The sequence below is a fragment of the Pelophylax lessonae genome (assembly GCF_965119305.1).
Source record: "Pelophylax lessonae genome assembly, chromosome: 1".
Classification (NCBI taxonomy): Eukaryota; Metazoa; Chordata; class Amphibia; order Anura; family Ranidae; genus Pelophylax; species Pelophylax lessonae.
This window is the reverse complement of record NC_138768.1, coordinates 601,153,962-601,180,418: the sequence shown is the minus strand read 5'-3', so window position 1 is coordinate 601,180,418 and position 26,457 is coordinate 601,153,962. Positions and strand designations below refer to the sequence as shown.

The following is a 26,457-nucleotide window of genomic DNA, read 5'->3' as shown; positions in this document are numbered from 1 at the left end:
GGGCTGACAATTATTTTTTTATGTGAATGCCTAATGTACCTCCAGCCACAGAATACAACATTCTTAGCTGTCAGGTAAACCCATGTGGGCTAATTTTTGGGGCCTTTCATGGCCGACACTCATTTATCCTGTGAATGCCTAATGTACCTTCAGCCACAGAATACAACATTCTTAGCTGTCAGGTAAACCCATGTGGGCTAATTTTTGAGGCCTATACTGGCTGACACTTACTTCTGTATCCTGTGAATGCCTAATGTACCTTCAGCCACAGAATACAACGTTCTTAGATGTCAGGTAAACCCATAGGGGCTTATTTTTGGGGCCTATACTGGCCGACACTTACTTCTGTATCCTGTGAATGCCTAATGTACCTCCAGCCACCAAATACTTCGTTCTTAGCTGTCTGGTAAACCCATGTGGGATAATTTTTGGGGCCTATACTGGCCGACACTTACAGTGCCTTGCGAAACAGTGCCTTGCGAAACAGTGCCTTGCGAAATTATTCGGCCCCCTTGAACTTTGCGACCTTTTGCCACATTTCAGGCTTCAAACATAAAGATATAAAACTGTAATTTTTTGTGACCCATTTTCAATTCCAGTCTGAAAAATTAGGCATTCACAGGATAAAGAAGTAAGTGTCGGCCATTCCAGGCCCCAAAAATTAGCCCACATGCGTTTACCTGACAGCTAAGAACGTTGTATAGTGCCTTGGGAAAGTATTCGGCCCCCTTGAACTTTGCAACCTTTTGCCACATTTCAGGCTTCAAGCATAAAGATATAAAACTGTATTTTTTTGTGAAGAATCAACAACAAGTGGGACACAATCATGAAGTGGAACGAAATTTATTGGATACTTCAAACTTTTTTAACAAATAAAAAACAGAAAAATTGGGCGTGCAAAATTATTCAGCCCCCTTAAGTTAATACTTTGTAGCGCCACCTTTTGCTGCGATTACAGCTGTAAGTCGCTTGGGGTATGTCTCTATCAGTTTTGCACATTGAGAGACTGAAATTTTTGCCCATTCCTCCTTGCAAAACAGCTCGAGCTCAGTGAGGTTGGATGGAGAGCATTTGTGAACAGCAGTTTTCAGTCCTTTCCACAGATTCTCGATTGGATTCAGGTCTGGACTTTGACTTGGCCATTCTAACACCTGGATATGCTTATCTGTGAACCATTCCATTGTAGATTTTGCTTTATGTTTTGGATCATTGTCATATTGGAAGACAAATCTCCGTCCCAGTCTCAGGTCTTTTGCAGACTCCATCAGGTTTTCTTCCAGAATGGTCCTGTATTTGGCTCCATCCATCTTCCCATCAATTTTAACTATCTTCCCTGTCCCTGCTGAAGAAAAGCAGGCCCAAACCATGATGCTGCCACCACCATGTTTGACAGTGGGGATGGTGTGTTCAGGGTGATGAGCTGTGTTGCTTTTATGCCAAACATAACGTTTTGCATTGTTGCCAAAAAGTTCGATTTTGGTTTCATCTGACCAGAGCACCTTCTTCCACATGTTTGGCGTGTCTCCCAGGTGGCTTGTGGCAAACTTTAAACGACACTTTTTATGGATATCTTTAAGAAATGGCTTTCTTCTTGCCACTCTTTTATAAAGGCCAGATTTGTGCAGTATACGACTGATTGTTGTCCTATGGACAGAGTCTCCCACCTCAGCTGTAGATCTCTGCAGTTTATCCAGAGTGATCATGGGCCTCTTGGCTGCATCTCTGATCAGTCTTCTCCTTGTATGAGCTGAAAGTTTAGAGGGACGGCCAAGTCTTCGTAGGTCTGATACTCCTTCCATTTCAATATTATCGCTTGCACAGTACTCCTTGGGATGTTTAAAGCTTGGGAAATCTTTTTGCATCCAAATCCGGCTTTAAACTTCTCCACAACAGTATCTCAGACCTGCCTGGTGTGTTCCTTGTTCTTCATGATGCTCTCTGCGCTTTAAACGGACCTCTGAGACTATCACAGTGAAGGTGCATTTATACAGAGACTTGATTACACACAGGTGGATTCTATTTATCATCATTAGTCATTTAGGTCAACATTGGATCATTCAGAGATCCTCACTGAACTTCTGGAGTTTGCTGCACTGAAAGTAAAGGGGCTGAATAATTTTGCACGCCCAATTTTTCAGTTTTTTTATTTGTTAACAAAGTTTGAAATATCCAATAAATTTCCTTCCACTTCATGATTGTGTCCCACTTGTTGTTGATTCTTCACAAAAAATTACAGTTTTATATCTTTATGTTTGAAGCCTGAAATGTGGCAAAAGGTTGCAAAGTTCAAGGGGGCCGAATACTTTCCCAAGGCACTGTACTTCTGTATCCTGTGAATGCCTAATGTACCTTCAGCCACAGAATACAACGTTCTTAGCTGTCAGGTAAACGCATGTGGGCTAATTTTTGGGGCCTGGAATGGCCGACACTTACTTCTTTATCCTGTGAATGCCTAATTTTTCAGACTGGAATTGAAAATGGGTCTGTAAAGGTTCCGCCAAATTGTGGAATGGATGCGAACCCATTTTACAGATGTGTGAATGGACCCTATATGTATTGACATGTATTTACCGGCTGCTGTCAGTTATGGCTGATTTATGAAAAAAAATAAAAACATTTTTGCTGTAAAAACCAAAAAAATTTTTTTTAGGGCAACTTTTCCAATTGCAATACTTCTGTTATGACATTGTCCATGTGCTGGGACTATTTGTGCACAGCTAGTAAGTGTTTTGTGGCTGCAAATATGACCTAAAGGTTTTTAAAGTTCGCCTCCCATTAAAGTAAATAGGGCCCGCCGCGAACTCGCGGTTCGCGGACTTTTGAGAAAATTTGCTTTCGCGAACCGCCCCGGCCGATGTTTGTCCATCACTAAGAGGGACACCTATTAGTAAGGTATGTAGGCAAAGAACACACACACTGCCACGCCCTCTTAAACACTTACCTACTGGGCACTTTCAACCCCTTCCTGCCCAGGCCATTATTTATCTTTCAGTGCTGTCGCACATTAAATGAAAATTGCATGGTCATGCAACACTGTAGCCAAACAATTTTTTTTTATCATTTTTTTAGAGACAGATAGAGCTTTCTTTTGGTGGTATTTGAAACCACTGGAGTTTTTGTTTTTCGCTAAACAAACTAAAAAAAAAAAAAAAAAAACTTTTTCCTTTGGTTCTGTCATAAAATGTTGTAAACAAGTAATTTTTCTCCTTTACTGATGTGTGCTAATGAGGCTGCACTGATGGCCACTGAAAGGCTGCACTGGTGAGCACTGTTGGGGCTGCACTGATTATCAGGATACTGATGATCGGTGTAAATGCCCTGTGTAGATTTGCTAAATTTGATTTGCCCTGTGTAGATTTATCGACTCTGTCGCGCTGACAGCACGTGAGGAGAGGATTGCCGATAACCGGCAAATCCTGTTTACATTGTGATCACAGTTGATCATATTGTAAAAAAACACAGTGATTGACTCTTTACCCCGATCTGTGATCAGTTGCAACCGAAGAAACGCAGCGATTACAGATCACTGCGGATGTAAGTGGCAGTGGGCACGCAGGCAGCGCGAGCACGGGAGGACGTCATATGATGGTGGTTTTTAATGTGTTTTGCACTTTTTTCCCATTTCAAACACTGCATATAGATGGTTGCTAAGAAGCCGGCCGGGAAGACAGCCGCCACGTCCTTAACAACTGATGAGTCATCAGCTGTCAGCGGGGTCGTTGGCGTGGGGTCCCCCCCCCCCCCCCAAATTCGTACCAGACCCTTTGCCGAGAAAGCAGCTGGACAGGTCAGGAAAGGGAGGGGACAAGGGAACCATAGCAGGCCACATGCCCTAAACATGGGGAAAGGGTGCTTTGATGCAAACCCAAAGCACCTCGTCCCCATCTTGATGGGGACAAGGGCCTCTTCCCTATAACTCTGGGCTGTTGTTGTGGGGGTATGCGGACGGGGGGCTTATCCAATTCTGAAACCCCACTTTAACAAGGGGGCCTGTCCTGCCCCCCCTCCTGTGTGAGTGAGTATACCCATTCACCAAAAAAGTTAATAAAGACAGTACAAGAGTTTTTAACAATTCTGTTATAAAACAAATAAAAAAACAATGTCTCCTGATGTAGCTCCATCTCACGCCGCCTGCCAGACTTCGAAAAATAACCTCAGCTTGCCACAAACGCTCCCACAGTCTGCCTGACCTGCCATGTTTAGTTTAGCTAAGGGGCATTTAGCTATGCGGTGGGGCCACCTGACACTGCAACTGTGACGTCAGCGGCTAATGACTTCACAGGGGGCGGTGCCACCAGATGACATCACTGGGTGGCAATACCCTATAGCTCTTTAACCTGTTCCCGACCGCCCGCTGTAGTTATATGTCGGCAGGCAGGCGCTCACAGGCAAATCGCCGTAGCTGTATGTCGGGCTCGTTCACGAGGCTAGGGGGCAAGCGCGCTCCCACACGTCAGCGGGAAAGCCGATGCAGCGGGCAGGCGGCTCCGATTGCCGCCTGACACCAGCAATCATTCCCTGCTGAGAGAGAAGAACGGTCGGTTGTTGTAAACACAGCTGACCGTTCTTCTCCCTGAAATGATCATAGAGCCCATGTGATCCTTCTATATAGGATCACATGTCTTTATGTTCATTTCAGAAGCCATGCCCCCCCAGTTAGAATCACTCCACTAGGCTCACATTTAACCCCTATTTTGATTTTTCTTTTGAAGAATGTCATATAGCAGAATGTGAAAAATATTGTTTTTTTTTTCAAAATTGTCGCTCATTTTTTTGTTTATAGTTCAAAAAATAAAAATCGCACAGGTGATCAAATACCACCAGGAGAAAGCTCTATTTGTGGGAAAAAAAGGACATCAATTTTATTTGAGTACAGCGTTGCACCACTGTGCAATTGTCTGTTACAGTAACGCAGTGCCGATTCGCAAAATAGGGCCTGGTCAGGAAGGGGGCAAATCCTTCTGGGGCTGAAGTGGTTAAGAAATTTCACACGGCGGGTCAGGCACTGGAGCGTTCATGGCGAGCAGAGATTTTTTTTTTTTTGGATCCGGTGTGAGATGGATCTACATCGGGGACATTGCTTTTTTAATTTTTAATAAAGGAATTGTGAAAAACTCTTGTACTGTCTTAATTCACTTTTTTGGTAAATGGGTAGGGGTACTATGCACCCCATACTTATTCACATAGGGGAGGCCCCCTTATTAAAGGGGGCTTCCAGATTCTGATAAGCCCTTGCCCACAGACCCCCACAACCACAGCCCAGTGTTGTGGGGAAGAAGTGCTTTAGGTGGGGAAGGCAGAGCCCCTCTGCCCCAAAGCACCCCCCCCTTTTTAGGGCATGTGGCCTGGTATGGTTCAGGAGGGGGCGCTAACTTGTCCCCTGCCCTCCCTTTCCTGCCGGCCTGTATGCTCAGATAAGGGTCTGGTATGGATTTTTTTTCCCCTAAATCTATACCAGACATAGTTTTTTTTTAAATTGTTAGCCGGCAACTCTTTTACCTATAGGTAAGCCTATATTAAGGCTTACTTATAGGTGCTATAAATATCTCCTAAACATGCACCATTTAGGAGATATTTACAGTGCATGCAGCCAATAACGTCATTAGCGCATGTGCTCTGTAGGAACAGCCACCCGTACCCTTCCTTCAGAGCCCTATGCCGTGAACGGCGGCTCCCGCGCACATGCGCAGGAGTAATGTAATCGTGCCTCTGGCCAATCGGATGGCTGGAGGACATGAACCAGGACGGCCGAACATGTCAGCCGTCCTGTCGCTGAGCGGGCGACACTGTGGGGGCTTTGTTTTAAGGTATTTCATAATGAGCTAGTATGCAATGCATACTAGCCCATTTTTTTATGAGGGTTTACTTCCTCTTTAATAGAGTTGCTCCTGATGCCAGGAGGCGGGGTTTATGATTATTATTAACTGTCATGTAATTGGAAAACTCCCGATCTCAAGAAGCAACTGGTAGCTTTCTGTTAGCCGCTGATAACTGTGATTGTACGACTGAATTTGCATTGCTTTTGCACCATAATGGTGCAGGGCCCATTTTTTGGAATCGGATCCCCACGCGATCCGATTCCTGCAACATTTGGAAGTTTGTACTGTGATCTAAACTGGGGTGCCATTAACTTTGCAGACATCGGCAGCAGGTCGCACATGTCAGTCTGAACCGCCAGCAGGTGACACATGATGTGGGAACCTGCACTGGTTCCCACATCGAATATATGTGAACCGGGGACTTAATGTGTAAATATTGAACACATTTTTAAAGCAACTTTTCTCCTGCCAGGAAAGAAAGGTGTTCAGTGTGAATGTGGCCACAAAGCACACATACAAGCTCTGGTATTGATGTTAGGGCAAGACATACAAGCCAACCATTGCTCTAGGGTTGTGCTATATTATAAGGCCCAGCAAGAAGCATAGACTAGGTAAAACTGTGCAGGTGGCGACCTATTTGGACTCCCGCCACTACAACTGAAGGCGTCGTCTCCATATCAACCACTGTAAGCGTGATAGAGACGTCACAAGGCACTCTTCCAGGCCCATCCCGTGCCCGCGCACAGCCGTAACCCGCGCGCTTCTGGACGTTTCTGTCCCTTCGTGCTTTCTTCCTGCTGCCGAGTGACGCCACACGCCTGTATGTACGCGGGAGCGAGCCTCCCGTTCTAGAGCGCGCGCGGGAAGAAAAACAAGCCGGACACTGGCACTACCCACATAAGTAAAAACAACGTCACAGTGCATAGGCGTCATAAAGGACCGATAGTGCCTCGCCTTATGTTCTGCTGTGTCACTGAGCCACCATCCCCTTGCCACATGAGGATAGGTGACGCACTGCCGCACCTCATTGCATAACCGGGAATGGGGGAAAAATGGTGTAAGGGACCGCCGCTTCCGCTCGTGCACCCTACCAGTGACATCACCCTCCACACATCGCCATGTTTTGTTCTTTCCCGCTGTTACCAGCGTCAGCTGTCATCCCCAAACAGCCCCTCGAGCACGAGCGCGCTTGCTGTGCTTATCGGACGCCGTACGTCTCCGCAGACCACGTGAGGACACCAATGGGCGGGGCTTACGTCTAAAGGAAGAGGCTAGAGCGAGCGCTACGCACTCTATAGAAGCCGCGGCGGCTTATCGGGGTTGGTGACGTAAGCGGCGCGTGACCGAGGCCAAGCCTGCGAGCGTTCTCCAGGAACTGGGGGAAGAAAAAAAAAAAAGTGACAAGCTGGGGGAGGGGCGAACGGGCACGAGACAAACTCGGCCGGGTCACTGAGCTGCGGTCAGTACACCCGCCTTCAGTCACCTCCCGCCGCGACGTGTGTGGGCGGCTCCTGTTTGTAGCGTGTCCCGGATATTGTAGAGAGGAGAGGGGGGAGTAATTACCACCGCCTTCCTCTATCTCCGCCTCTTCCTCGGCTCTCTCCTCCTCCGCCCAGCTCACCCGAACAACCCGCCCGGCACCGGCAACAGCGAGAGGCATCATGGCGCTGAAGCGGATTCACAAGGTGAGAGACGCTGGGTCTGTGTGGCGGGGGTGGGGTGAGAGGGTAATGAGGGGAGGGGGGGTTCTACACCCGGCGGCGGCCCAGGCCTCTACCGCATATCCTCAATGCGCAACACCGCCCGCCAGGCCGGCGCTCCCTCTTCGGGTACGCTGAGCTCTCCCCTCAGCTTCCCTCCCTAGTCAGGCGCTGTGGCCATTCTAGCGTAGTGTGCGGTGTCTGTTCTCCCCTCCCCCATGTATGAGGAGAGGAAGAAGAATGGTGTCGGTGTGAGTAAGGCGGGAGCTGTGTGTGTGCCTCCCAGGCAGCGGCGTCCATAGCTAGGCTGCTCCCTCCCTCCTCGGCTCATCATCCTGCAGTATAAGATGGCGGCGCTGCCTCTATCACACACAGCGCGGTGTGGGAGAAGAAGGGCAACACGCGCCGCCATCCCGGGTGTCATGTGTGCCGGGTGGCCACACGTGAGGAGGGGTGGGATGTCACCTCTATATACACCCAGCTCTATGGTGGCCGTTTAATTTTACACTGGACTCTGCTACTGCTTTCACTTTCCCCAGAATGACGAAGGAACTAACACAACAGGCCACACACACATCCTAATAAACGTCGTTTTACTCAGGGTGGCCCTCTGCCACTTCCCCCTACCCATGACTTCTAGCTTACTACACCTGTAGCTTCTCTCACTGAAGACTTTATTAGAGGCAGCCCTACACTTCTACGTGAACAGTTCTTTGTTCATTTTTGCCTCCTGGTTAATGGTGAACAGAGACATACCTCCACTTGACACCTTTTCAGGTAATATTGATGGGCATCTCTTCTTGTCATGCAGGTTTTGCGTTCCAATAGAAGCTTATGGGAATGCAAAACTAATTTGAAGCATGTCAGGTGCACTTGTTTGTTTTTTTTCAGAAGCATCTCATTGGAACAAGCACAGGGCCTGTTTAAACTGAGGTACACTGTTCCAATAAGGGCTCTTTCACACGGGCGTTCCGATTAGATCCACCTGTCAGTTTTTGTTTAGGCGGATCTGATTGGATGCCCCATTCAGCCCTATGGAGCAGCGGCTGTCAGCGGTGACATGTCCGCGGACATCTGCTGCCATCCGCTCCTGTCGGTGAAATTCGGACGGATGGAAACCCTATTTTCCATCCGTCCTGGGGATTGGAACGGATGAGAGCGGACAGGCGGTCCGCTCTCATCCGATTCCCCATAGAGAGCAGCGGGGGCTGTGACACCTCCCTCTCCGCACTGCAAGTGGAGACAGAGCTGTCATCCGCCGGCTCCGCAGGGATCGCGGATCAATCCCCGCTGAGCAGCACGGATCCGCATACGCAGGCGGACCGTGTGAAAGAGCCCTTCGGGCGGTCCGATTAGATCCGCCTGTCAGTTTTATTTAGGCGGATCTGATCGGATGCCCCATTCAGCCCTATGGAGCAGCGGATGTCAGTGGTGACATGTCCGCTGACACCCGCTGCCATCCGCATACGATCCTGTCCATGAAATTCGAAAGGATGGAAACCCTATTTTCCATCCGTCCTGGGGATCAGATCAGACGAGAGCGGACATCCGATTCCCCATAGAGACACAGCACGGAGACGGAGCTGTCATCTGCCGGCTCAGCGGGGATCGATCCCCGCTGAGCAGAGCAACGGAATGCGGACCGTGTGAAAGGGGCCTACAGAAGGTAGGTTCACAGCACTTCCTTCTCTTAGGCCCATGCACACTGGGCTTCAAGTGGTTCTAAATCCTTAAAGAGGAAGTATACCCTCCTCTGCAACTTGTACCTATAGGTAAGTCCATATTAAAGGTACTGTAAATGTCTCCTAAACATGTACCGTTTAGGTGATATTTACTTTGCATGCAGCCAGTGATGTCACTGGCGCATTCGCGCTCTGAAGGAACAGCCGCTGGTGTTGTTCAGAGCCCAGTGCCGTGTCAGAGCCCAGTGCCGTGACCGTCGGCTCCCGTGCGCATGCAATCAGATGGCCGGAGGGCGACACATGTCACCCATGAGAGGTGAGCGGTCAGCACTTCGGGGCTTCGTTCTAAGGTACGTATTTCATAATGAGCTAGTATGCGATGCATACTAGCTTATTGTGTCTTATAGGTGTTCTTTTTTTTAATTCTGAGGTTTACAACCTCTTTAAAACGGAACATTGTCCATAACATTTAATAAGAAAATAATTTTCTTTAGCAAGGAACAGTACACATTAGAGATTGTGTAAACCCTCTTGTAACTTGTGCCTATAGGTAAATAAGGCATACTTTTAGGTACTGTAAATATCTCCTAAACTTGCACAGTTTAGGAGATATTTACTTCATCTGCGCATGCGCTCTGAAGGCACTGCCACCCATGCTGTTCCTTCAGAGCTCTGTGCTGTAAAGAGTGGCTCCCGTGCGCATGTGCTGGAGGGATGTCATCGTGCATCCGGCCAGTCAGATGGCCGGAGGACGCAAACCAGGAAGCAGGCCGGTCGGCCATGTTATCACTGAGCGGGCGACACTGCTGGGGCTTTGTTCTAAGGTAAGCGTTTCATAATGAGCTACTATGCATCGCACACAAGCTCAATTATGCCTTTGTTTTGCCTGTTTTTTTGGGGGGGTAAAAGGTTTTAAAGTTGGGTTTTTCTTTTATTTCTATGCATGAAGATAAAAAGCCTTGTGTGCAGCAGCCTCCTTAATACTTATTTGAGCCCCCTCTATCCAGTGATGTCTGGGACTTTCTCCTGATTGGCTGGCTGGAACACAGCCATGGCCTTCTTGGCTTCGGCTGCTGTCAGAGAGAGGGCGGATGGGGCTTATCGGCAGCCCCGTGTCTGAATGGGTACACAGAGCTTCGACTCAGGTGCCCCCATAGCAAGCTGCTTGCTGTTGGGGCACTCAACATGAGGGAGGGGCCTGGAGCGCCGAAGAGGGACCTAAGAGGAGGATCTGGTCTGCCCTGTGCCAAAACCACTGCACAGAGCAGGTAAGTATGACATGTTTGTTTTAATAGAAAAAAAGAGACTTTACAATCACTTTAATAATGATGCTACGAACATTAGTGTGTGCTGTAAATTTCCTCCAGCATTGCTTCTGTTTCTTCTTGCTGAAGGCTGCCATTTTGCTGAAGCCCAGAGCCCCCGAACAGCAGTAAATCATAAAGTGGCACTAATCCCATCGTTTAACAGTTTAAAAAAAAATTGTACATGCCTGGATTTTTTAACTGTCATATTTGCTTGTGTCCTCAACCAAACTGTCAAACCATCAAATGGCTGGTATCATAACTGATCTGAAGCTGCCATGGTGCTGCATAAGTGCTCAAACGGAAGAAGCTTCCTTTAGATGTAAAGGATAGGAGGGTTTAATTCTGCTTTAGGGCGGTCAGCATATCGGCCTCTACAAACTCATCAGTGCCTAAAAATGGAGAGCAACTGAACATGTGTATTACTGGATTTTTACCAGTACAGGCACTAAATTCTTAAAGCCGTTCTAAACAAAACAAAAAAACCCTGTAAGGCAATTGTATAATGTGTTAGTTTGCATTGCAAACTAGCACATTATGCAATACTTATCTTAGAACGAAGCCCTCTTGAAGCGCACTGAGGGCTGACATCTTTCTTCTGGGTTTGTACTCTCTGGCTGTGATTGGCCAGAGCTGCAGTGATGTCACTGCGCAGGTACCATTGGTTTTGACATGAAGATCTGGCAAGGTATGCTGGACCTGCAGAGCGCACGCGTTGGTTTTGTCGCTTGGTGAATATCTCGTAAACAGTGCAGGTTTAGGAGATGCACATTTTACCCTGAGGTAAGCCTTCTAGGCTTACCTGTAGGTAAAAATGACCAAGCAGAGTTTACTACTGTTTTAATGTTTTACATAGCTATACCTACAAAAGGGGCCAAGCTAACATGATCTAGTAGGACTTAGAGATTGTAAAGTCTTGTGCTGTTGGTTTTGGGCAGTGACCCGGATCCTTCTCTTCTAGGGTCCCTCTTCTATGTTCCTGGCCTTCCCTCCTGTTGAGTGCCCCCACAGCATGCTGCTTACTATGGGGGCACCTAAGCCGAGTCACAGCTCCCTGTGGCCATTCAAACAGAGCCGCAACCTGGTCCCACTCCCTCTCTCTCCTGATTGGCTGACTGACCTTGACAGCAGCAGGGGCCAATCACGTTGCGTTGCTGTCTTACCCCAATGAGGGGAGTCCCAGGCAGCTGAAACATTCCTGCAACATCGCTGGATAAAGCTGAGCTCAGGTAAATATTAGGGGGGCTGCTGCACACAGGTTTTTTAAACTAATGCATTAATTAAAAAAAAAAAAAAACCTTCTGCCTTTACAATCCCTTTATTTTTTTGACTAAAGCTCCACTAAGTTTTTCACCTTAATGCATTCTGTGCATTAAGCTGAAAAATCTGTGCTACAGCTCCCCACAGCACCTCCCTTTTTCTTACCTGAGCCCAATCCAGTGATGTGCACAAGCGTTCCTGCAGCTCCCTCCTCATTGGACTGATTGATAGCAGTGGGAGCCATTGAGTCACACTCCTGTCAATCATTCTTTGACATTGGGGAGGGGCTGAGTGCCACTGTCTGTGTCAGTGGACACAGCAGCAAGTCTCAGGAGCTACACATACAGGAAAAGCGGCTCTGCTGAAGAGGGGCCTGGAGCACCAACAGTGGACCCCAGAAGAGGAGGATAAGGGCTGCTCTATGCAAAAGCATGGACACTAGCCCTGCATCGCTTCCATTAATCCGCACTGCTTCTATCTTTACCCAGTCCTCCTGGGTTCACACTCTTGATCTATGAATGGCCAGGGCCATGATGACATCACTCCTGCATGGGGGCTCTGCCACAAAGCTCTGAAGGTAAAGTACTGTTCTTCCCTTCAGAGCGCATGCGACAGGGACGTCACCAGCTGCGTGATCTCCTAAACAGTTTAAGTTTAGGAGATATTCACTGTACCTACAGGTAATTATTAGATGTAGCGACATCATTACCAGTCTTCTAGTTTAGGGCAGATGTAAATTGATCTGATGCTAGAGGAGAGATTTGAGGTCCTGAAGACCCCATCTATCTCCATACAGAGGACCTGTATTGCTTTATTACAAGGGATGTTTACATTATTTGTGACAATAAGTGTTCAAAGAAACTTAAGGCTACATTCACACCTGAGCGTAGTGTTTACGCGCGTTTTTACCGCGATTTACAGGCGTTTTTTGTGCAGGCGTTTTTTTGATTGAATAGATACCAATGGAAAACGCCTGTAATCTGCCCAAAAAGAAGCTCATGTACTTTTTTGAGCGTTGGGCGTTTTGCTTACAGCGTCAAAACACTCAGATGTGAACAGGGGCCATTGAAATGAATAGGATTTGTTTTGTTGGGCGCTTTGAGAGCTGATCCTAGAGCAGAAAAACTCCTCAAACGCCCCAAAACGCCTACATGTGAACGTAGCCTAAAGGAACTTTGCAAAAAAAAAGTTTTAAACAAAGTAACATTTTATAGTTCCCCTGTGCTCGCACACATTTATAAACCGTGTTAATACAACAGGTGATTGCCGCAATAATTGTAGCTCTAGATCTCCCTTGTAACTCTAAACTAACTAGTAAGCTATAGATTTTTAAAGTTTTTTTTTTTTTTTTAATTTGTCGCCATCCCATAGCTGTGCACAATTTTAGAGTGTGGCATGTTTGGTATCCTATATGCTTGGCACAAAATCATCCTTTATAGTTTACCAAAAGCTTGGGTTGTATATTTTGTTTTCTTTAAAATTGATTAAATTGTATTTTTTTCCCCATATACCATGTGTTTAAAAAAAACAAATTGCACCAGCCACCATTTGATTCTCTAGGCGTTCAGCCAAAAAATGTTTGGGGGTTCCAAGTAATTTTATAGATAAAAAAAAAAATACGGTTTCTGACAGTGTCAGAAAAGGCTTGGTCTAAAGCCCCCTATATTCAACACAGCACGACTGAATGGAAAAAAAAAAACAGCTCAGGAGTCTCTGTACTAATAGTCTTGGTACAGCGATCTCCTCTGCTGTTCTATCAAGTTCTGATAGGGGCACCCCCCCCCCCCCCCCCCAAGAACACTCTGGTCATTGCTTGAGAGTGCTGGTCGGCAGACATTTTTCGGTAATGCTCCTTCTGTTGAATCGACTCCAGTACACCTATGCCATTCGAAATTCAGCCCGCGTGCACTAGGCTTTAAAGCAGATAAGCTCAGCGTTTATAGGTAGAAGAAAAAAACGTTTGTTTTTTTGGGGGGGTGGGGGGGAAGCTAAGGCTCCTTTCACACTTGTGCGACTTGGGACTGCAGTCAGATGAAAAGTCCTAACTCATCATGATTTCCAATCGGTACCATTCATATCTGTGCGACTTCAAGTCACAACGACTTCAGTGTAGTCCCTGACCTTGATGCTTTTTGAGGACCATAGACCTCAAGATTACACAGGCATTGCTTCAAGTCCAGGCAAAATCGCACAACTTTTAGGTCACACAACTGTGAAAGGGGCCTAAACGTTCCTAAACTCCTGTACAAAGTCTTTTTTTTTTTCCTCCTGCAAAGGGAACTGTCCTGTTTTTAAGCTCAGTGTGCGTGGGTCCTTAGTTTTATAAGAGCAGCAGACTTACAAGATATTTGCAGTACATTCAGGTGAGCTTTAGTTGGTGATGCGCTTGATGGAAGGCCTGCTTGTCTCTGGTTGCTAGCAGGCTTCAGCAGTCTTGCGTAGTTTCAAGTAGGGCTGAAGCTAAATCGGACTGCTAAAACCTGCTAACTGTTTCTGTAAAGTGATAGACCACATACCTAGCATGATTAGTATCCCCAAACTGGCACTTCAAGGACATAAGGAGTGCTTTTTCAAAGCATGCATTCTAAATGCTTGCTGTTTGTGCTGCTTGGTGTGAAGCACGAGGCCATTTGGATGATTCGAAGCTGGTGCATTTTACTATTGACATTTTTTTTTTTAATGATGGTCAATTGCCAAACCAAGCTCAGGGTCCTTTCACACGGGCTTTCCGTCCGGCTGACTGTTATGCTTAGCGGTATTGATCCGCCAAACCCTGCTGAGCAGGCGGATGACAGCTCTGTCTACACTTACTTTGCGGAGACAGAGCTTTCAGAGCCCTGCTCTCTATGGGAGATTGCATTAAAATGGACCGCCTGTCCTTTTTCATCCGATCCTCCAGACGGATAGAAAATAGGGGTTCCATCTGTCTGGATTTCAAGGACAGGATTGGATAGCAGCGGGTACTAGCGGAGATGTCACTGCTGACTTCCACTGCTCCATAGAGGTGGACCTGATTGGAAAGCCTGTGTGATAGGGGTCTTAATCTTGCTCAATGTATTTGGGCATTGCTGGTTGCCCTAGAATGACACTCTGTATTTGGTTAAAGGCTTTTTTTTCTTAAAAAAAAAAAGTAACTTTTTTCTTCAATGAAGCTGTATTAATAAAGTTTATTTCTGTTCTATGTGAAATTCTATAAACCCATGGGTATCTGCAAATTGTAGTGTAAAGAGTAGCAGTGTCAGGTGCATGCTATTTATATTCCGCCCAGCGGTATGGTGATCAGTATTATTGTAAGGGACCAACATTAGTAAAATTTATGTAGGAGGGCCAAATTATTACGGCTTTTTTTCTTTTGTGCTTGCTTTGCATAACCTTTTTGATGCAATAGCAGATATCTCTGTGAAAGATGCTCTTGCTGGAGACAAAGCATGTATAGAAAATATTGAGGATTCCACCCCCCTCCCCCATACACCACCATAGAGCACATTGGCTCCCAAACTATAATCGTGCACATAGATGTTAGCAAAAAACTCTTGATGCTTTCCCACAGCCAAGGGACCTGCAGATGCTAGGGTATACCCACCAGTAAGTGGATGGCAGTACATCCTATGGATTTTTGCGGCAATGTTTACCCACACACGCATGTACAGCCTATTTGCACCACTTTTGTGCTTAGGGGAAGTATGCCAAACATTCATGGGTAAATGCTAATGCAGAAGCAATCGGCTTTTACAGAAGTGTGGCGGTGTACTGCCATTTGCTTTTATTGGAGATTGTATGGCTTTCTGGGCATAGAAAAGTGCTGGGGATTTTTGCTTGAGGAGTTTTCAGATAATAAAGCGGTACTAAACCACTTTTTTTTTTTTTTAACCTGAAAGGCAATGTCAAAATATGTTAGTATGCATCGCAGACTAGCACATTGTGACATGTACCTGAAAACGGCCTTCCAGTGGCACGTGTCACCCCGCCGAAGGCACCTGGTCTTCACCCGGTCTTCCTTCCAGGTTCAGACTCTGGCTTTGTGAGTGGCTGAAGCTGCCGTTTACGTCGCAGGACTCTGAAGGAGCAGCCTTGGTGGGTCTCCATTAAGGAGATATTTACTGTAGATGCAGCCGGTGATAGTGACGTCACCAGCTGTATCTACAGTAAATATCTCCTAAACGGTGAGCATTTAGGAGATATTTACAGTGCCTCATAGGCTTGCCTATAGGTAAAATTCATGCATGGGTGTTTACTCCCACTTTAAATGTCTGTGCATGTCTTGGCCTTGGGTTTACATGAATTTGAAATATTGAATATTTATATTTGCACAGTTCCAGTGGGTTTTCAGTCTTATTTTAAATGCAGTTCTGCTCCAACCCCATTGTCTCAATTATTTTAAAAAGGTTTTCGATCAATGGTATTTGGAATATGATTATATATAGCTGTTGTAATTTTTTTTTTTTTAGGCATATTTAGAGTGTGTATTCACCCCCTCCCCTACCTGTGTACTAATGGACTGCTGTAAATTTATTTCAGCTTGTGGAATAAGACAGTAGCTGGTGGATCATAATTCCCTAACCAGGTGTTTAGCCCACTTATTTTTTCTTTGCCAATATTAGGAACTGCTTTACAGTAGTCTCTTTATGGCACTTGTCTCTTCCTAGTCAATAAAGCATTCTAAAGTATGCAGAATGGGTTTTTATCAGCTGTGGGAAGCCCACCCACTCTGTGCTTGGTTTCCAAATGCAGCTCAACGCAAGTGAATAGCACCTTGTCCTCTTGACTTGCATCAAGTTGTGTTTAGGAATCCACATATGTACAGTGGGCTAGCTTCACATAGGCTAAATTGAAACACATTCAGCAGTTTCATAAAGGTATGTTAAGCATGCACTAAATGCATGTCCGAAATTTTATCATGGGCGCAAAGTTTTTCCTGTGTACGCAGACTTGAATTAAGGTTTTTGCCTCGGGGTGGTTGGCAGAGTGGCTAGGAGCAGCATCTGAAAGTTTAGTACAGACATTGTACAGCTTTAGTTTTTGTCATCTTCATAGGTATTTCATTTGAATTTCTCCTTATGTCGTAGCTAATCTTATCGAAGTTAAATGAAAGCAAACTTGAACAGATTTCGTTTAGCAATGTGATGCAGTAATATTGGTTCACCTTCAATAACATGTTGCACCCATATTCGGGTTGTAACATTTTATGAATGCACTGGTCCCCACACCTCCCCGATCCCTGCTGTGCCAGCAAGTGGGGGGTTCCTCTCTATCCACTAGCTGGCCAAAAAAAATGGCTTTGCGGGGATCTGCCCACCCGTCTGTGTCACTCATTCACAGCGCTCTGTGAATGGAAAACTACAAGGTCCGTCAGCCTTTGCGGCTGTCGGCTTGTAGTTTTTAATGAGCTGTGGTAGTTTATTCTTCCTGTCAGCATGTATCTGCTTCCTCGTACGAGGGAGCAGATGCTGACAGGTCTGCAGGAAACTTGCATGGCATCAGCGAGATGCTGATGGCTGGTGCAATGCTTTACAGGCTCCTGCAACAAAAAATAAACGCTTATTTATTTTTTTTGCCTGCAAATAGCATTTTATATTTTCTGAAAAGGTGAACTTTCTTTTTAAATATATTTAAATCTAAAGCTTTAGGTGCATATAAAAACTCCCCAAAAACAAACTAAATTCTGCTATCCTTTACTGCCTAAGAAGCTGCCATCTTGGCCTCTTTGGTCTGCAGTTGCCATGGTGCTGCATGTGATCAGTTATAACAGCCATTTCATGGCTCGTCTGGTTGAGAGCACAAGTAATAACAAATTTCAGGGGTATGCCTTGATTTTTGGAAAATCCTTAAATTGACAGGTTTAATTCTAGTTTTAAATGTTATGGTTGCATTTTTTTTTTTCCCTAGTCATCTTCCAGGACTGCTTAATGAGACAGAGAGAGCGCGGCTCCTCCCACTTAGCACTGGAAACCAAATCCACTTTGGTAGAAAAAAATATAAGCCTAGAGTGCGTCAGTATTTGTTTCCTCGGCCAGACCGGATCTTTGGAACTTTTATTCGTCAGGTCTCTGTACTAGGTGGCAGAGGCCCTGGAGCTTTCTATACTGGGGCTGTATCCCTGGATGGGTGGGTGTAACCAGGGAAATCGGGCTCATGCATTTAAGAGATATATGGGAATTTTTTTTTTCTTTTTTTTTCTAGAATTATACTGATGCAGCACTGGTCCCCTGTCGGCTCTAACACTGAGACCCTAGCGATCAAACTTGCCGATTGCTTGGTCTCAGAGGTCCGTGAGCTCAGAGCTGGTCCCCACTCTGCTTGGCCCACCCAGAGGGGTGGGGGAGGGGGGTCTGTAAGTGGCTTTCTGAAAGGCTCTCTGCTGGTCCAGGTCCATATTGTTGTGATCCTTCCTTCCTGGGCTGGCTTGATGTCAGGCGACAATGGGTCACAGGAGTGCAGAACGATCTGCACTCCTGTGATCCACAGGGGAAGTATAGTTAAATAAGCTTTGGCTGTACTTCTCCTTTAAGGCATTGGGAGGGTTTTTTGGGGGACCCCCCTCTCCCCTTATTATTGTCCACACTGGTAGACACAGTTGAGGCTGGCCATGTCCTTGTGAAGGTGCAGTGTGCGCACATACCTGGGTTTAGGAGAAGGCTGGCTGTTCTCTGCCGGCATAGCGGCTTCTCTAGGCAGCTTCTAGTCTAGTGGGAGCCAGGTACACCAGTGTTGAGTCATATCTGGCCAATGGTGATCTGGTCAGTAATAGTTCCTGTAGGGTGGATCCACTCAGTGGAAAAGTAACAGAACCACACATGGGCAACAGCACTGCAGGGTTTGGTTTGAAATTCCTGGAAAAGTCATGGGATATTGACATGACACTTTCCAGGCCTGGGAAAGTTATGGAAAATTACTAAACACCACTACGTTTTGGAAAAGTAATGGAAAATTGAGAACTCGCCACTGTGGAGCAGATGCTTAATGAGATTTTATTGACACATTTTACATTGGTGTAAGCGTCTATAGGACTGGTAGGCGTCCTTCCGGGTCCACGGTTTGCCCCTGAGACTGGCCAGCAGCAGCCGAGAGATGACAACCAATAAGACAGTGGAAGCGCAGTCACTGGAGGGAGGGCCGGTCGCAAGAATGTGATGACGCGAGGGGGAGGGGGAGGGGGGTGTTGACCGGTCCGGTTACGGCACCCCCGCGTCATCACGTTCATGCGGCCAGCCCTCCCTCCAGTGACTGCGCTTCCGCTGCCTGATTTGTTGTCCTCTCTCGGCTGCTGCTGCTGGCCAGTCTCTGGGCAAACCGCAGACCCGGAAGGACGCCTACCAGTCCTATAGACGCTTACACCAATGTAAAATGTGTCAATAAAATTAAGCATCCGCTCCACTGAATTGCGCCTTTCTGTTAACTCCTTTCTGCCTGTTTGTGGGACTGTGGCTTCGGCCTAAAGAGTAAAGCCCCGTACACACGCACCAATTGTCGGCCGAACGATCGGCCGTCTTTTGTCCGGTGTTGTCCTGTCGGTTGAAAAGTGCTAAAGACTGCACACAAATTTTGTCGGCCAACAGCCGACTGCAGAAGTGATGTCTTGATGGTTAACTTTCCGTGTGTTTTTTTTCTTCTCTGAGCATGCCCAGTCTTGCTCATCTGCTGTTTGTCGGCCGAATTCTGTACTGACGAGGAACAATCGGCCTTTCTGGTGTTGGCCAACGAAAATTTTAAAGGCTGCACACCAGATTCTTAGGCCGAAAAGTCGCAGTCGGTTATCGGAAGCATCATACTAACAAGCCGACAATCGGACGGTGGCCGAATATTTACGGCCGCCAATCGCTACGTGTGTACGGGCCTTAAGCACAGCATTTGTGCATCTGTGCTATCCGTACCAGTCCGGCTGCACCTCCATCATGATTGCCTGAACTGAAGCTTTGTTTTATCCCTAAGCAGGAGTGGTCATTAATCTTCTTTCTCCAGTTACGGTATATTGGTCAAATTACAAGTTTTAACTTTTTGGGGGTAACAGTGTCGGCTAAAGTTAGTGTTCACAGTGTAGCAATGACAGGGAAATTCAGCTTTAAAAATGAATTGCTTCACGATGAAAAGTGTGAGAGGTGGCTGGAGAAAGATCAGGACCCGGGACCTTCTAAATGTACCCTGTGTGTCGTAAAATGATTGACATTTCGAACATGGGAGAGGCAGTGCTGTCTAGCTACGCTAAAGGTGCAAAGCACCAGTCTGCAGCTGCATGCTCGACAGCTTCCAATCCGATCGCTGGCTTTTTCACCCGTGCGCCTGAAGTGACACCGGCTCCCAGCTGCAGCAGCGGTGCTTCCATCTCATCCACTGTAAAACAAGGGTCCATTTTGAGTCACGCTGTATTCAGAAACGAAACCCTAACTGCAGAGGTATTGTACACTATTAAGCTTGTCATTTATTTTAGTAAAAATATGCTGGGTGTGACATGGATTTTCCTCTTATTTAACATGTATACATAGACATTTCATGAATATTTACATGAAGTCATGGAATTTTATTGGTAAAAATGTGTATGAACCCTGCACTGTCAGCATGGGGAAAGGGTAGTGCACAAATTTTAGATCGACTTGCCTAACAGTCAAACTCCAGGTAACATTTTTTTAACCCTCTCGCTGTCAGGTCTGTCGTTTAGACCTGACAGCGGGGTGGAGTTTACGCACGTTGTCAGGTTGTGTGTAAATCTGACAAGCAGACCTGACAGATGGAAGAATTTGCGTGGTTGCACTGCTGCCTGATTTCTTCCACACCCAGCCCCCCCCCCCCTCGGTGACTGCCTCCAATGTATCACGGGTTCCGCTTGCACATGTGCAGGCCCGGAACCGATGTATGCGATGCTGGGTAGAGAGGAGAAAACTGAGTGGACACGTCTGCTCTCCTCCTGTCCTTGTTTCTATCCCAGAAAGTGACGTGTTTGACAACACTTCCGGGTCCGCCTCTCGATGTCCCTGGCCAGCATACCCGGGAGAGAATGTAATGCAATCAACAAGGTTTGACATGTTCGATATCTTTTTACTCTGTGCTACCTCATCTTTTGTGTTTGACCAAATACTTTAGTAATTTATTGCGTCTGTGTGCCCTAAAACTAACTTTACTGTTTTTTTTGTTTTACTGAAATTTGCCTTTGCTCTAATCTCGTGTAATATAAAAAAAAAAAAAAAATTGCTACCACTATCTTCTGTAGGACATCTGCTTTTAGAAATTATTTAATTTGGGGGGGGGGGGAGGGGAGGGGGAATGTTTATGTAGTCTTCAGGCCTAAAATGATTTTTTAAGCATGTGTGCAAATATCAAAAAAAAAATGGCTCTGGCAGTGAAAGGGTTAAGGCTGTTACAGCAGTTTTATTCTTTTGTAAGGTTTTACATTAACGAACAAAAGCTTTCAGTGTTAAATAGTTTGTCTCAACCCCCTAACAGCTTCTCTTGCTAGACAGCTTGGTCTGTTAAAGGTAGCTGAAAAGCAACCTACTGACAGGATCACCAGGTGAATGGGGGGGGGGGGCGACGACTAGTGCAGCTACCACACTAGGCCTCATGTACACTGGCCCCTGTGCATGAGATTTTGATGTTTTCATGCAGCAGAAGGCACAGGCCCACTGTCCAGATTGTGATACTGTGCACCATCTAATTGTGGCAGCATTTAGCCTCTGAGTTTTAATGTTTAGGGCATTATGTGACCAGGTACGAATGCCCAAAATACAAGACGCCTGCGTTTTATGAACTCATGGTTTGTGGTCACAGATGGGCCAAGAAAATGGCTGCCCGCTTCTTCTGCGACCATTTCAAGATGGATCAGACAGAAGGTGACTCGGGCCTATTCGATCAAGGGTCAGGTTCCTCCTTTCCCTGTCAAAGTGCACTCAACTCGGGCACTTAGTGCTTCTTGGGCCTTCTGTCATCAGGTGTCAGTGGCACAAGTTTGCAAGGTGGCCAATTGGTCGTCTGTGCACACTTAAACTAGATTCTATGAAGTGGATGTGTTGGCATCTGTGCGGATGCTTCCTTTAGCCGCAAGGTCTTGTAGGCTGCGGTTTAGAGGGTCTGTTCCCTCTTTGGGGGTGTATTGTTCGGGTGGGCTGTTTTTGTTGAGCTCTTGTTACCTGTTTGGCTATTGTTTAGCCTTGAGATTTTTTTTTTTTTTTTTTTGTCGTTATTCCACCCCTCATGCTTAGCACTGCTTTGGGACGTCACAATGGTTCAAGAATCCTGAAGAGCTGTGCGCGTCGAATGAAAGCAAATGGGATTTTTGACTTACTGTAAAATCTAATTCTCTGCGTTCATTGACGGACACAGCACCCACGTCTCTATGGAGTTGTATAACTTCTGACACTGCTTGTAACCAAACTAAGTACCTATAGCAGAGAGGGGGAGTAAACCCCCTGGGACTGGTCATAGGCATAGTAAAGAATAACCAGTACAAAGGACGTAACTTATTCAGCAGGATGTGTCCCTTGTGGTGATTCTTCTGTTAGTAGAAATCTTCTTCCTTCCATGTGATGCACTTTAATTCAAATACTTGGTACTTTACCATTAGGGTCCTTGTACGGGTGTTTCCTTCTTAGTTGACAGTGCTATGTACTGGTTTCAGTTGTGCTCCTAAGTATCATGTAGCCACTTGAGCTTCTCATAGAGAATTCAAGGAGCTTCAGAAGATCACCAGTAGACATGTAGTGGGGGGAATGAAGTCTTGTTTAACCACTTAAGCCCCGGAGGATTTTCCTGCTAAACGACTAGGGGGTATTTTGCGATTCGGCACTGCGTGACTTTAACAGACAATTGCGCGGTCGTGCGACGCTGTATCTAAACAAATTTGGCGTCCTTTTTTTCCCACAAACAGAGCTTTCTTTTGGTGGTATTTGATCACCCGTGCGATTTTTACTTTTTGCGCTATAAACAAAAAAGAGCGTACATTTTGCAAAAATAACAATATTTTTCACATTTTTTTTTATATGAAATTCCCCAAAAAAAAAATGTAAAAATCAAAATTTTTTAAAATTTTCGGCCAATTTGTTTTATGCTACCTATGTTTGGTAAAAAAAAATCGCAAAAAGCGTATTTTGATTGGTTTGCGCAAACGTTATCGCGTTTACTAACAAAGGGAAAGATTTCTGTCATTTTTGGTGGTTTTTTTTTTTTTTAACGTGTAATGGCGGCGATCTGCGATTTTTTTTTGCGACATTGGGGCGGACAGATCGGACCCTTGACTGACATTTTTGACACTTTTGGGGTTACCAGTGACATTTTTACAGTAATCAGTGCTATATATATATATATATGCACTTACTGTAAAAATACACTGGTAGTGAAGGGGTTAACTTTATTTGGGAGGGAGGGGCTGTGTGTGTCCCTAGGGGCGTGCTTTCTACTGTGATTGCCTGTGGCTTGAGCTGTAAGGACACGGATCTACATACTAGATCCGAGTGATCAGTGTCTTTACAGCGAGGAGAATGACAGGTGGCTTGTTTACACAAGCTGCCTGACATTCTCCCTCTCCCCCCGCCGATCGCAGAGTGACCGGCGGACATCGGGTCCGCTGGTCACACGCGCGGGGGGGGGGTCCGTGACCGCGCCTCCGCGGGCGCGCGCTCGCTCCCCAGAGCCTCACAGGCGAGCGATGTAGACCTACGTCACTCTGCCTTTGAGGGGCCGACTGCCGCAGTAAATATACTGTGAGCAGTCGGCAAGCGGTTAAACCACTGAGTGCCGGTTCACACTATTGCGATCACAGGCATTGCGTATGATTTGGAGCGCACTGCTCCTAAAATCATATGCAATGTCTCTGCGGTATTAGTTCAGCCATACAGTTTGGCTGAATTTGCACAGCAATTGCAGTGAACACGGACAGGACCCTTTTTTTTTGGTTCGCACAGGAATCGGATCGCATGGTGGTTCACACCAGTGCGATCCGATCGCACTGCGATATATGCGATCTGATCTGGGGGGGTGTCGTTAACTTTGAATTGACACCCAGCGTATCGCATATGGCAGTGTGAACTGTGCAGCGGATGCGGGAACACGCAGTGTTCCCGCATCGCAATACAGTAAACCCCCCCCCCCCCACCATCGCGTTTACGTTCCAGATCCACCCACAAGAAGTGAAAAATCAGAGAAATAGGAATACCCCAATAGGAATACCCTATTTAAATACACTGTAGGCATGTTTTTATAACTTTCACTGTACTTTTAAAAGCATTTTAAGGTCTTTAAACACTTTTTTTTAACAATAGAAACACACTTAGACCCCATTCACACTAGCGCGACTTGTCAGGCGACTTGGTCGCCTGACAAGTCACAGTGGGTCGCCTGCCATTGCTCCGACTTAGAAAAAGGGTCCTGTACTACTTTGGGGCGACCTGGAGGCGACTTGCAATGATATGAAGTCCGTGCATGTCGCGCCGACGCTGTGCACCGCGACTTCACAGGTCGCCCCTGTCTGAACGGGGTTTTAAACACATAAGATACTGAGAGAGAGAGCAAAGGAAAACACAAAAATGCTTAACAATGATTTAATTAGTAAAAATAATATGGGTCTTACAGCAAAAAACCCAAGATACCGGGACCGCAAAAACTGAACCGCGATATAACGGGGGTTTACTGTAGTGTGAACTGGCACTGAGTTGCCGGTTCACATTTCTGCGATCAGAGATCACATGTATTTCGGAGCGCACTGCTACTAAAATTAAATGCGATCTCTGTGCGGTGCAAATTCAGCCATATTTTGTATGGCTGAATTCGCACCCAACTCGCACAGGACACTTTTTTTTTTTTTTTGGTCCGCAGCAGAATTGGATCGCATGGTGGTTCACACTAGTGCGATCTGATTCTGTGCGAACTTTCAGATCGCAGTGCGGTTTGGGGGGTGTCGACATTTAATTGACACCCCCAGCGTATCGCATGTGGCAGTGTGAACTGCCAGGGGAACACGCTGTATATTCGCAGCGTTCCCGCATCGCAGAAATGTGAACCGGCACTTAAGGATCAGGTCTATTTTGACACATTTTGTTTACAAGTTAAAATCAGTAGGAAATGTACTTGGAACCCCCAAACATACTATATATATATATATATATATATATATATATATATATATATATATATATATATATATATATATATATATATATATATATATATATATATATATATATATATATATATATGCAAAGATTCTGGAGAATAAAATGGCTGTCGTTGCAATATTTTGTCACGCGGTATTTGCGCAGCGGTCTTTCAAACACCATTTTTTGGAAAAATTACGTTTCACTGCATTTAAAAAAAAAAAAAAAAAAAAACTAAACGGTAAAGTTAGCCCTTTTTTTTTTTTTTTTTGGGGTATATTGTGAAAGCTGTCACCCCGAGTAAATAGATACCCAACATGTTATGGTTTAAAATTGCGCACACCCACGGAATGGTGACAAACTCTGGTCAATAAAAATCTCCATAGGCGACGCTTTACAATTTTTTAAGTTACCAATTTCTTGATGGAGGGATCGGGGGTCTAAAAGACCCTAGACCCCTCCACTTCCATGTATTCAAAACGCCAAAAACTGCATTTTTTAATATGCTCCCTTTTTAATAAAATACGGCGCCATTAGCGGCCGTGTGACCCGGATGTCATGTCATGGACGCCGCCTCCGGGTTACGTCATCGGAAACCCGATCGAAGCCGCATCCGGCTTTGATCCAGACTCCAGCTAGCCGGCAGACGCGCCGGCTGGTTGCTCGGGTCTCCCGGTGGGACGGGAGACCCGGGCAGAGCCGCGGGAGGGGTGGAGACATCCCCTCCGGCTGGCCGGGGGAACGGCCGAGCAGCTCCCAAGTCGCATCGGTTGTTACCGCTGGAAAGCCAACCGACGGCTCTAAACGGTACCGGGATGATGCCTCTAGCTAGAGGCATCATCCTGGGAAAACGACTTAGTCAGCCGACGTAGGTCTACGTCAGTTTGCGTTAAGTGGTTAAAAAAAAAAAAAAGTTATACTTGCCACCTCTGTGCAGTTGTTTTTGCACAGAGCAGCCTGAATCCTCCTCTTCTCGGGTCCCTCTTTGCTGCTCCTGGCAACTCCCTCATGTTGAGTGCCCCCACAGCAAGCCGCTTGCTATGGGGGCAGCCGAGCTGCAGCTCCATGTGTCCATTCAGACATGGAGGTTCGTTCTCTCTACTGAGTTTGACAGCCATGAGAGCCAATGGCCGGAGGCTGTGTCTCAGCCAATCAGGAGGGAGAGTCCCGGATGGCTGAGGGACTCGTGGACATCGCTAAACAGAGGAGGCTCAGGTAAGTATTGCTAGGTGCTAGGGAGGCTGCTGCACACAAGGCTTTTTTTTCTTAATGCATAGAATGCGTTAAGATAAACCTTCTGCCTTTACAACTTCTTAAACCCAGTTGGCTTTTAAAACCCAATCACAGGGAAACTTAAATTCCCCCCTTGCAATGGAAATGCATCACACTGCCAGTTATATGATTATGTTAGGACTAGAGGATGTGAAAAATTGTACCCAATTCTCTGCTCCCTCGGCAGCCAGTGCTCCCCTACGCTCCAGTGGTTTTATGTACTGTCCTCATGTCCAATGCAGTGGACACCTCAAAGGGAGGGTTTCTAGTTTTCCTCTTCAGCTTTAAAGAACAAGTTCACCCTTCAAAAAAAAAAAAAAAAAATACACAGATTTTTTGGGGGG

At 46.2% G+C, this 26,457-nt stretch overlaps 1 protein-coding gene across 2 annotated transcripts in view; it reads left to right on the top strand.

Annotated features, from left to right (window-relative positions):
• Positions 1-7,078: 7,078 nt before the first annotated feature.
• The window catches only part of UBE2D3 (ubiquitin conjugating enzyme E2 D3), a 140,140-nt gene continuing 120,761 nt past the window's right edge, over positions 7,079-26,457 (top strand). The window contains exon 1 of one of the 2 annotated variants that reach the window (XM_082261704.1): positions 7,079-7,504. In XM_082261704.1, the coding sequence (XP_082117830.1) occupies positions 7,481-7,504 (24 nt within the window). In that variant the 5' untranslated portion in view covers positions 7,079-7,480. Of the gene's footprint in view, positions 7,505-7,759; positions 7,771-26,457 lie in introns of those variants that run through there. The other variant, XM_082261705.1, reaches the window with a different exon arrangement.